The sequence below is a fragment of the Aquila chrysaetos genome, chromosome 9 (genome assembly GCF_900496995.4).
Source record: "Aquila chrysaetos chrysaetos chromosome 9, bAquChr1.4, whole genome shotgun sequence".
NCBI classification, from domain to species: Eukaryota; Metazoa; Chordata; class Aves; order Accipitriformes; family Accipitridae; genus Aquila; species Aquila chrysaetos.
In genome coordinates, this window is record NC_044012.1 from 18387162 (window position 1) to 18400385 (window position 13224).

General features: G+C 33.8%; 1 protein-coding gene across 15 annotated transcripts in view; it reads right to left on the minus strand.

Annotated features, from left to right (window-relative positions):
- The window catches only part of RPGRIP1L (RPGRIP1 like), an 81802-nt gene that overhangs the window by 61313 nt on the left and 7265 nt on the right, over window positions 1-13224 (minus strand). For 12 of the 15 annotated variants that reach the window (XR_003924861.1, XR_003924862.1, XR_005933280.1 and 9 more), the window contains exons 4-6: window positions 11858-12156; window positions 8522-8621; window positions 6208-6351 (exon numbers count right to left, since the gene is read on the minus strand). Coding sequence is in view for 10 of the 15 variants with exons in the window: in XM_030024312.2 (XP_029880172.1) it covers window positions 6208-6351; window positions 8522-8621; window positions 11858-12156 (543 nt within the window). In the remaining 5 variants the exon portion in view is untranslated. Of the gene's footprint in view, window positions 1-6207; window positions 6352-8521; window positions 8622-9015; window positions 9100-10205; window positions 10301-11857; window positions 12157-13224 lie in introns of those variants that run through there. The other 3 variants (XM_041126395.1, XR_005933281.1, XM_030024319.2) reach the window with 3 other exon arrangements.

The window sequence follows — 13224 nt, forward strand, 5'->3', positions numbered from 1 at the left end:
AATTGTATTAAAAAGAAAAGCATCATGAGCTTAAAGATACAAAACGAATTATCTTATTATTTTTGTTTTGAAAAGTTGAAATCCTTTGCCCATCAGCTTTCTACGACACATTTGGGAGAAGATTTAGTGTGTAATACCCAAATTAATTTCTTCTTCTATAATCCACATTACAGAATTTAGGTAAATAAACATTCTACCACATGATGACATTGCAGCTTCATTCAATACATATACATCTTTGTTCATTGTATCAAACTATATATGACAGGAAGAGAAAACAATCCCATACCTAAAGAGATTATTTGTTTTCCATTCACCACTTTTCCACCCTCCAAAGTATTTGGTGCCAGTACATTGCTGTTTTATGGAGTTTCCTCTTAGAGTTTAAACCTATCAAATACTGCTAAGAAAAAGTGACTTAGCAATTTATACTGTAACAACTTAAGGCTGGCATTCAAACAAGCTGCAGGTGTGTCTTAACTACATGAAAATCACTTCATAACCATGTAGATGTTCTATATTGTCACAATTCTAAGATTAATTTGAGAACATATTGTTTAATGGAAAGGATATTTAAAATAATTCAAAATTTAAATAAACATTTACTTAGATGTTTTCCCTTACTTCAAATAGTGAAACTAAATCCCATTATTTTCACAGCTTCTTCAAGTACGGGGAGAGAAATCAATTCTGATTTGTATTAATATAAAAGATGATAAAAGCAGAATACATCTTTAGCATTTGAAAAGGTAATTTCTCTTCCGATATTTATCTATTTTAGACATATTGGACGAATTGTCACAATGCCATGCTGGAGCAAGAAAATGGACTACAAAGCTTACACATCTGTAAACCAGCTGAGTACGTGAAATACTTTCCTTTTATTCTGTAAAATATCAAATCCTATTGTGTTTTGGCATTGCCCAGTTAATTGTCCTTACACCGAAAATAAACACTCACAAACCCGAGATCTTCCCCAAGAAACAGCCCTAATGCAATGCTAAAACTATCATGTGTCTAAAACATGTTATCTACATAAATTAAAGTTGTGGTGAGTATAGAGAGCAGCACTGTCTCATGCTTGCTATTTAAAAGCTAATGTAGTGGCACGTTTTTATTAATCTTGTTCCACACATCAAACAAAAGGCTCTGATGCCTTCAAAGGCATTTTCTTTTTCTTTTTTTTTCCCCTTCTTTTTTAAGCAGGGGGCTTTTTTTTTTTAAGCAGGGGGCTCTTTTTTTTCTTTTTTTCTTTTTTAAGTAGAAAAAGCAGCAGATGATAGTGAAATTTATGATGTACAGATGTAAACCCCATGGCTCCTGACAATCAACATTAACTATTTTTTCAACAGTGAATGAAACAGCATTTGATTTAAACAGGTTTGGGGTACTGATATTATGAAGTAAATTATTCAAATTTGGAAGTAAAAAATTACTTTTTATTGGGATCATTTCAATCCTTACAATTATAAGAGTATTTATCTCACGAAATGTCTAGCTACAGAAAGCATGTGCAATTAATTTATTTGTGCATTACATTGATCACAATCTCAGCTCTCATTATAGGCTAGAGCAACAAAATTATTTCTCTACAGTACTTCTACAATATTTTATTTATTTATTTAAATAAAATACATCTAAGAAATGTCCAATGCGTCCAGGTACATGGCAAAGAGCTTGCTGTTGAAGAACAAACTAATTTCAGATTTTGTGGGCAAGGCAAAGTTAATTGAGGAAGATTCTGTTGGAAAGATTCATTTTTCTATAAATGAAGTCACAAAACAGTAGAGCAGAACAGAAATTGATTATCTACACAGCTTTGTCCCTCCCAGGTAGTTGATGTATTCTGCTCCCAGAACATCTGCCCAGGTATTCTGATATAACTTAAAAATAAGAGTTATATACAGATTTGATATAAAAGTCAGTGCTACCTTTCACTTAAATAGATATATTTTGCTCGAAGAGTAACAAAATAATGTATAATAAAGCTGTACTAAGATAGCTCATTCAATATTTTCTCTATTGCCAAAAAAGCCAAAAGCCACAGAACCTGAAGACATGGAAGTAGACCCGGAGAGCAGAAGTTCGAAAAATAAAAGGAACTAATATCCCTTTTGAGGCAGTAACCAGAATTAATGGGCATACTGATTTAGCTCTAGCACGCCTTCTACCACAAGTGCAGAAATGAGGAACATGAACTCTATCCTTCCATTCTAAACCTCATCTTAAAGCTGGATTTAAAAGTCTGAAATTGGAAATGAAGTTAGGAGAAAGTGACTCTTTAGAAAGCTCAGAATTATGTTTGGGGTTAATGTCTGAAATACACCAAAGAGACAATCTATTTTCCAGACCTCTTATCGTTTGGATTAAAAGCATATAGAGTGGGGTCCCAATAACAGGCTGGGGACCAGCTGTGTGGGAATGGGGGACTGATAGCAACCTACACCAGAAGGAAATGATTAAAGAAAGGATCTTGACCTGCACTGTACAAATTTATGCCAGTAAATCCCAGATGGCTAAGATAATAAAATTGAGGTCTAATTAAACCACATCCCTTGCATCTTGTCTTTGCTTCCATATGAGCAGGACATGGATACAATACTGAGACTACTCTTAAGAGAGTCCTGACTATTTTATCAACTGGACCAGTAGCTCGCAAACTTTCCCCATTCACATTCAGAACAAGAAAAACAAGCAAGTAAAAAAATATCAGCACCATATTTCTCAGGATCATTTACCCTCTGTCTGGCAAAACAAACAAAAGGTTTCTAGGCTAATAGTTCTCAATCACAAGATATATACATAGACTCCCAAGCGCAGAAGTAAAGAATAGAACATCAATGTGCAATACTCTTCTCATTTTACAATGCTTAGGAACTAACAGGATTATATGTTGATATACATTATGTTCTTTCCTTTACCTCTTATTTCTTACAGGAAGTCAAATACAAAGGGGGTAAAAACCCCAACAGTGTTTACCTTCTAGTAGCACCTTTATGTTGTAATTGATAGTATATTTGCAATAAGCAAAACATTAGCATTGCATCAATAGCTCTAGCATCTAAGTTTTTAAGATTATTTAAATACCAATATAAAATTCTGTATTTGTTTGCGTGGCTAAAGAGCTACCTAAAAATGAAAAAAAAGTCATGATCTTTAGGGAAACTGGTTAAATATGAAAAATCAGATATGGAAATGCAAATATAAGGTTTTTTTTTTTATATTAGACATGATTTAGCAAATTCATATACATGCTGTAGTCTCTCAAAACCCTTTAAATAATGCATTGTGACTAACACGTTCCACATTTTATTCTAGGTCTGCAATGCTATAATGCTAACACAGAAGTAATGAATGTGTCAGATATGATACTCCTGTCCAAAAATCCACACATTTAATAGCTTTAATTCCAAAATCATGTTGCCGCAAAAAATGCCAGAGGAATTAAAAACTGACTGGCAAATAAGTTTTTTCATTAAAAAAACCAACCAAAACACAAACAAATGCAGAAACGTGCAAATGCCAAATACCTGTTTCACAAATGCATTTTGGGGTGGCTTTAAAAATGTTTTTGGAAAGTACCATGAGCAATTAAGTTATTTGAAGCTAGCTGCTTGCAAAATGTGATTGTTTAGACTTAATGTTTTAACTTGTGCACTGTGTATCATAGACATCAAACCATGAGGTTATTATGGTTTTGGCCATCTTTAAATTAAAAACAGTCAAGCTAAATGCAGTTAAATTTTGTACTTAAGAAAACATGTTTAGTCTAACAACCCACAGGCCAAGTTTCTCCCTTAAGTCAGAATTAAATATTCCTGAAACAATCCCCAAACAATCTCTAATGAAATATTGAAAAGAAACATTGATTGCAGCCATGTTACAATAATCTTCTCAAGGAGTACACTGCATATGAACTCAGCTCTGTTATGTAGCTCTTAGGTTATTATAAAGAAACTGTAGTGAAATTGCAAAGGCAGCTTTAAAACATTACTGGATTTCTTGCGGGCATAGGACTCAAGATAACTAGTTATCTCCCTCCCTTACCACTGATGGATCAATGATTATTAACTGTAGGTGCTTCACTACTTGGAAACTACAGTTATTTCAATCACAAGAATTTCTTAATCATGTAGCAGAATAAAGAATGTCTTCCTAAAGGTTGAAAGTAACCTAATTTTGTTAACACCAGGCTGAGATCAAATAGTACTACAACATGAAGATTGGTGGAAGCATATTTATTATGTCCTTTTGGCACCATACAGTTCCTAAAGAATTTCAACAGATTAACTGTCTTTGGGTAGTAACGTAACTAGATGACAGCCAACTGTATTCTTACAAAACACAAGAAAAAGCTGCTACTTGTACCAAAATTCAAAGATATAAGCTACAAAGATGCAATAAGATGACCTTAACAGTCACCCAAATTTCCAATTTTACCTGCAATATGCCATATTGAGAGTTTCTTTTCTGCTGATGCAAAGATTAAAAATAAGAATTGCATAGAACCTATAAATCTATTTGTGTAATAAAACAACTAATACAGACTGTTCTGGGTAGCAGTTACAAGACTTCCAAGAAAGCAAGCTAATGAAAATCTCCTAAAGATAGTATGTATAGGTACCTATGGTTACAGTTAAACCTGGAAAGAATAGTATCCCTCCGAGTTCTGGCTCTGGTTCATTCAGCATTAAAAAAATGTAACTTGAAAAACATGGGGATTAACAGCCTTTCATAAAGTATTCTAGTGGCAAAATTATAGAACACCCACTATTCTAGATATGCACTAGTGGACATTTTTCAATTTCTTCCCCATTGTCTTCAGCCAAACACTGTAACTCTTAAATACTTAAGGTATCTTTCATCATTTCAAACAAGAAATAGACTATAAAGGAAATACTTGCAGAGCTTCGAACATGACTTCACAGGCAGTAACTTAGGTCAAGTATCACAGATTGTATACAAGTAATTTTATAAACATAAATAAATAAGGATCTGCACTACTTTTTATAGACTGACTTTATTTAAGGATTTTTTAGCTGAATTTGAAGTGTATCTTTACTTTAAAAGTCCTTAAAATTTCACAGAAATATGGTAGCTGACATTGAATTTAGATTTTATGTTCAGTTAATGCGTGCTGTACTTAAAGAACAGTATTCATCTACAGAAGAATGAAGCACAGAAGTTCTTTGAGATTTGTATCAGATTATTTTCAAACAATGAAAAAATCTTTAAAATATTTTTCTGAATTCATTGTAGGCATAGACTGAGAAATTATTATAACAACAACTTCTTTAACCTATTTAAACTATATAATGGAAATTCTGAATAGGGGAGACTTATGACTTTGTGAATAATTTAATAGCAAACATTATGATGTATTATTTATGTAGCACCACTGATGCACAAAGAACGCTCACACATAATAATGGGGTCCCTCCCTTGAAAGGCAGTTAAAGAACTGACCACGTGTTTCTGATCCAAGTAGAACTTTCATTGAAATCAAACGAGTAAGGAATGCAGGATCGTGCCATGTTGGATCCTTAATACAACTAAAAGTAACAGGCTGAAACTGAAACAGTCAAAAGAGGGAATATATATACAAAGTTATATAATTTTGCATATATTTTTGCAAAAGTGAAAGAAGAAAGAGAAAGAAAAGAGATGAAACTAATAGAGGTTTTATTGTGAAACACATTCCGCAAGCATGTTTGTCCGACTGTTTTACGGCAAGCTATACCATATCCCTTCAAAAATTTGCTAATCTATCCATACAGGGCCATTACTTTTCTACTGTTTGTAGACTCCAAATTATCAATGAGTATTAATGAACATTAAATTACCCACTATGAACCTCTATCTAAAATTTTCTAAGAATTATATTGAAGAAACAATAAATAATTAAAATTTAATGAGTTGAACTTCAATTGAATCTGAATCAGCTGGAAATGAATTCTCTAAAATGGTAATTATGAACTTCTTTGTTTATTTCTGAAAAAACATCATAACTTATTATCATAACAATCTCCTTGCTTAGAATTATCCATGGCTATTTGGGAAAACATTTTATGACTTAGTTTCAAAGGGAAAAAAATGAATAAAGCACATATTTCTTAACAGAACAAGTAATTTTCACAGCTTTATATAAGTGTTATGCCATAGCTCTTCTAATGCTTCCACCATGGAGATTTCCATTTTTCACAATACCTTTGGCTTGTTGTTTCTTGCTCTTTCAGCCGTAGGATGGATTCTTCAATTTCCTTTTCTTTCCTTTTTAGCTGACTCACAAGTATCTCTCTACCATGTTCTAGTTCCTCAATGTGCTCCCTTTGGGACTCAATCACAGTCTCCCTGCAAGTACAAGCATCTTACATTCCAAAACCAGATAAGTATTTAATAAAAGAAAAAAATTAAATGAATACTCAAGAGAACAAAAATTTTAAAAGTGTTCAGCAAAATTTGTATTTCTTGATGACATGCATCACGACAGAGGTTTAAGAGTTAACTTACTATGAAAATAATTAGAGCTTACTGCAAGAAAAGATGTGAATAGTACAATACATAGATAAATAATTCAAACATTATCAAACACAACACAAACTCCTAAACTAAATGTTTACGTGGACTGAATAATGTTTAGCAGAATGTAGCTGAAAACAGTGTTCATTGTTTATTATACTGCATATTAAACGTATCCTCCCCCTAATCCATTACTATCTAGTGTTTTCTGAAAAGGAAAACACTATTACTAGCTATAAAAAAACATGAGGTCTTCAATGGATGGAGCAGTGAAAGTAATTTTTCAGCTTTTATTCTGAGTTAGGTAACTTTACGCATACACACACACACACAAAAGATTCAGATGATGTGTCTTTAACAGTGGAATTTATCCAGTAAATGCAGTTAAAAAACAGAAAGGCAGAAAACTATACAGATCAGAGTCCGAATATTGTTAGTAGGCCACAACTTTGCAATTTCAATTTTCTTGACAAGTTAATCTCAGATATCTTTTCCAATAACATTTCTTCTAATAAGAATAAGCAACAACTCATCTACAATTTTTTCCATTCTACAGCTTTCGATGCATAAGCTACAGTTCTTCATTACTTCGTATACCTATCGTAGACTTAAAAGTACCTTGAGTTTTTTGGCCATGTGTTTGCTTTTGTACCCGACTGCACCATTTTGAGCGACGGTGGTTATTTTTTCCACCTTTGTGAGAACTGAAGTCTCTGAAAAAAATGTTATTTGAATGTTTTCTGCATTATAACACAATGGTTTTGATCAGTCTTAGGAGATAAGCTGTTGTGAGCACCAAGATTCATGGCAGTCTTAATGAATAGCTCTTATTTTCCTAGTCTTCAAAAGTGATAGGTATAGCCCTTTCTAGGCTCATCACTATAAAATTACTGAAGATTTTTTTTTTAGTAACAACATTCTATTATAATGCAAATTATTTTTTTTAAAAAACTGTAACTGTTTAGCAAGGGTTAGATTCAGACAGGATGCTAGCAAGAGTGCAATCTAAACATTGTTAAATAATTTAAATTTATTTATTAAAATCATTTGTGAGAATATTTCTGTAAAATTATTTCCTACGATCCCACTAAATCTTTATGTTTAAAAAACTTCAAGCACAAAATACATAATTGCACATTAATTAATATATTTGTATATTTAGCTTGCCCATTTATTGAAAATTTAGAATTTATGGATATTGTAGTAAATCTGATTTAGGTAAAAAATTTGGAAAGAAACACAAATACTGAAAGTAGCTTTTAGAAAATCAGATATCTAAAAAGCTAATAGTTTCCAACATACTTTGAAGAAAAAAAAATTCTAATCAGACCTCAGTATCTTTAAATTAGATGTCAACTACCTTTTCTCCACCCTACATAACACCTCTCCGTTCTCATGCAGTGTCTACATTAAGGATGTTATCAAGAGTTTCCTGAGCTTCAATTTCAGTTAAAACGTGCAATTGGACTACAAACCAACTTTCAAAATGCAGAAGTGAATCAAAATCATTCTACGTTACTATCCCATACTGCACTTTTTGCAACTTATCCATAAAATCTGACCACCTCTAGAAATGAAGCTTAAATGCATCAGCGTAACACTTTCAATACAGTCACCACTTGCACGGGTTATCCTGCACATTTTAGGAGTTATGTTGGTAATAATTTTGCAGCCAAGGTTTTTTCTGCTTTTGACCAGTAGTTTTGTCCAGTAGTAAGCTAGGCAGCATTGCATCTTAGCAAAATGCAAGGCTCACCACTGAAGATCAGTTTTAACTTCCAGCCAAATTCTTATATACCTACATTTTGCATTCTAAATCTCTGATCCTGTATTTTCCTTATCATAAAACTCTTCTGCACTGTTACCAGAGTTACTGTTGTCAGATCCAGGAACTTCACTTTATTTTCTGAAGTGAAAACTTCAGAATTTTTTTTTTTCCTTCAAGAAAACCACAAGTTTTAACAGTTATAATGACAGGAATTAAGAAATATGAAAATCATACAAATTTCTTATTTCAGCCTTTGGATCCTCAAGCAGATTCTGTCCATGTATTGGGAGCACAAGGTTAGGTGATCTCGCTTCTAAATCCTGAAATCTCATTCCTGAAAACAAAGAAAAGGTAAATTTTTGTCATGCTGAATGAAAAAGCATTTAACAAAACAACAAGCTCTATACAGTACAAACACTTACAACTCTTATATAGATGCTATGAAAATTATTTTTACATCAAATTCACATAGAAAGTGATAATCAGAGTATCTACAACATAGCTGTCGTAAAATTTGAACTATGGGTGATACAGCATGCACTGTTAAAGAGAAAGGTTAAAAACAAGTCTTGAAATGTTTTTTTTAGAAGATTTTACTTTTAAAGACAGAGAACAGAGATGGTGTCTTCAAAGAAGAACAATATCAATATTATTAAATAGGAACATGAACTTGTAACCACTTTTTTCTCTGATAGCACTTTCTTTACAAAATCACAAGTGTCATTCACCTGGACAAGTAACTACAGGACCATTTTTAGCAGCACTGCAAATAATTTCCTTATGTTCTTTAGGAGCATACTAAGTCCCTGGTGAAGAAGAAAAGTGAGAAATTACTTGAGGAAGAATTGTTAGTTCAGGAGCGAAAGCAATGGTTTCTCCAAATCTCTTCCTCCTACTTCTCTTTCTTCAGCAAGAAGAAATTAATAAAGTTTTGATGTGGGACCAAACTATGCATTAAATTTCAAATACACCATTAAGGCTGCCATCCCTCAGTCTCAAAACTGAGTCATTCAGGTTCAAGGTACAAGAATACCCCCAGGTTCACAAAACGACTGAAAAAAATTTAGCTACTTGGCATTTGTGCTGAGGTAACTTGATTTATTTATATGTTTTCAATTTGATCTTTAAGTACTAAGGTAGTGGTGCTATATACATGTGTATATATATGCCTGGAGCATGTATTTTTTATTTTTGTTCAAATCATGATATATCTTAGATGGTTGTACTCAATAAAGAAACTAATGAGAGAATCCAGTGAGTATTTAGTGAACATTCATACCTGACCACATCTTTTGGATTGACTTGCTATGGTATTTATAAATCAGCCAAACACAAAGCAGATACAGTAAGGTATATTTATTATTTGTGGATTCGTCTTGCCTCTTCATACCCTGGAGACAGCTAAGTTCTCCTGAATTTTTCCAGATATTTTATTTTTGGATAATTGCTCTGAATATTTTCTGATCTGTGCTAAAAATATTTTGTGATTCAGCCTTATGGTTTCACAGAGCAATCTAAGAGTCTAGCAGTCTTCACAGATAGGAGGCACACACCTGACACTAGACTGCTAGGTTTATCATCATTAATCAAAAGAGCAGGATGACAAAACATGCAAGGGAAATACATGAAACATCCTATGCTAAGGAATACTACAGAAAATATTCTCTGACCTCCTGGAAGACAACACTACTGTGTTCAAGTTCTGACTATTGGTTAGTAGATTTTTAATAATAGTCTTCACCTTAGAAAGTGTGTTCAATAAACTGCATATTCACAGCACTCAAATTATCAGAATCCATTCTAGTTTGGACAAGGTCTTAGAACTGAGATAGGCACACTAGAACTTCTGTGAAATTTCTGAACATTATTAGTTGAACTGGATGTTCTGTGGACAACTTTTCCCTTTTTTTTTTTTTTTTTTCCCTTTCCTCATGTTCTCTTCAGTTTAAGAACCACTGCTTCAATCAACATGGCCCCAGTCCTAGGTCTGCACAGGACATCTTTGATCTGGACCTGTTCTTATGCCAAGAGAAGTCCTCACAGCATGCCAGATCAACATTTGGTCCTTAATCCTTGAACCAAGTTGCCCTTTTCTCTCTGCTAGCACTGGGCCTAAATAAATTTGTTATATTTCTACACTATGTTTGCATTGTTAAAACAAACAAACAAAATTAATTTGGGGAATAAAACTGCCTAATTCATGATTGTCCTGGTTGCGGCTGGGATAGAGTTAATTTTCTTTCCGGTAGCTGGTATAGTGTTATGTTTCAGATTTAGTAGAAGAATGTTGATAGCACACTGATGTTTTCAGTTCTTGCTAAGTGGTCTTTACACTAAGTCAAGGATTTTTTAGCTTCTCATGCCCCGTCAGCAAGAAGACTGGAGGGGCACAAGAAGTTAGGAGGGAACACAGCCAGGGCAGCTGACCCAAAGTGGCCAAAGGGATATTCCATACCATGTGATGTCATGGCCAGTATGTAAACGGGGGGGGGGGGGGGGGGGGGGGTGCCCAGCGGGGGTGGATCACTGCTTGAGAACTAACTGGGCATCAGTTGGCAAGTGGTGAGCAACTGCATAGTGCATCACTTGTTTCATATATTCCAATTCTTTTTTTATTATTATTGTCATTTTATTATTATTATTATTATCATTATTATTATTTTCTTCCTTTCTGTCCTATTAAACTGCCTTCATCTCAACCCATGAGTATTACTTTTTTTCGATTCTCTCCCCCATCCCACTGCGGGGCGGGGGGACGGAATTAACAAGCAGCTGCGTGGTGCTTAGTTGCTGGCCAGGCTTAAACCATGACAATGATATAAAGTGTGAAAATATAGGTGTTATTAAAATGTCAAAACTTGCACTATATTCAAATTAAAAAGTAAAGAAGAGCCAGTACAGTGTATAAGTTAATTGAATACAACTACCTCTACAAATGTTCATATGAAAATAGAAACGTTTTAAAGTGTAATTTCCAAATGTAGCTACCATAAATAAAGGACTAAGAGTGAGACTGCCTTAAGCAGCAAGTCTTGACAGTAAAAAGCATCATTAAAGATGGCTGCATTGTGGTACTTGCTTTCGAAAGTCCACACATGTAATAGATTTTTCAAGTCTGCAGTGTTGTGCACACATGTATCAAGAGACTAGAGCAAACCTTGAAATTAAAAAAGGAAAAACATGTTGAACCAAACTACAGATGTAAAACTTTGTTATAACATGATAATGCTAAACTTTTTCATATACTCCTTTTATAAGTCTTTAACATGCACAGAAGTTATACTAAGAAAGTCCCCTGGTTTTAACTATTAGATAAGTTGCTTGATAACTACTTTATTTTCAAATGTGTACTTCTGTTTTACCCATACCACTGTGGATTCTCAAAACAAGGACTTCAAAGGCAAACAAGTTATCATGACTGCTATAAATAAATACAAGAAAAAGAACAATCTTTCTGCCTACAGGTACTATTGCTCACTGATGAACAGAAGAGAGTATGTACTTCCTACAGTGAAGCAATAATTAGTGGTACCTATATAAACTACTATTTTTAATAAATGTGAATTATACCTTTCTTTGCATGCTCCGGCATGCCAGCAGCCTCACGCACTTTTTTGAGACCAGTGTTAATACGAGATTGAACATAGCTGTACGAACAAGGCCTATGGCCTTGAATCTGGAGCTGCTGTTTAGTTGAAATGAGTTTGCTGCGGAGGCTCTCATTTTGTTTCTCAAGCTCACGAACTCTCTCTTGCAAATGCTCAATCATTTCTTCCAGCTCCACAGCCTGACCCAGCCGCTTGGGGCCGCCACCAACCTGTTCAGACCTTTTTTTATCATTAACAAGCCGTATTAACTTAGTGGCCATTCTGGGGAAAATAATAAAAAAAGATGAAAAAGAATGTGAAAAGTCAGCATAAAAAGCATTCTGTTGAAAGGAACATAATCACTGTGAAGACTTCAGCATAGAACCTGAATAATAAATTTCAGGTTTTGATATAACTATTACTGCCCGTGAAGAACTCTTTGAAGATAATTGAAACCACTGTGCAGCAATCTGCTTTATAGCACTGACAAATAACAGTTTCCTAAGGCTTATCATTTAAGGTTAGTAAAGGGAGGACACATATTTACTCCATATGCTGCTTAAATGTAATTTTTAACACATGACCTTATATAGGAACCTCTGCATGCTGTTAAGTAAAGTTACAGATTTGGGACGTGGTGGGGCAAACTATAAAAGTTACAATTCCACAAAACATTCAACGATTGAAAGAATGCTAATAATATGCAACATTCCAATGATATATCTTTTCTAGTATTTTAGGATTTAAATATTATTTCAGTTCTAAAGTGGCTAAAATATATAGGTGGAGGTATTTAAGAAGGTACTCCGGAAAAAGAGACTTAATAGTTCTCATTACCATACTCAATTTTATACTTAGGAAATATTACCAATGTGCTTCAGAGAAGGAACGGTTAGCTGAAGAATATAATTAGATACAGAGGGTATGGTTTTCATCTGTCTTTAAAAGGATACAAATTTTGCTTTTGGCATCTCAAGAGTTGTACCTTTGATTTCCTTTAGTTTTGATAAACATTGGTAAGCTAGAACAAAAGGCAGAGAGGGCACATGGGAGTGATGTAATATACAAGAACAGAAAACATACCCAGCGGTGAATGGAAAAAACTTGGCATATAAAGAAAGAAAAGGTGACTTTGATGATAGAGACAAGTTCAAGACTTTACAAAATTGGTCGCACATCTTCAAGACCTGTATCTAGTTTACAGAGAATCTGTTTTTGCAGGCCCAGAAAGAAAACTGAAAATAAGGACACACTTCATTTGTTTAAAGGGGCTTGTTTTATTTTTGTATACTTGTGGACAGAAGCTTCTACTTAAAAGAACAAAAGTGAAACAAAAAAAATCCGTAATAA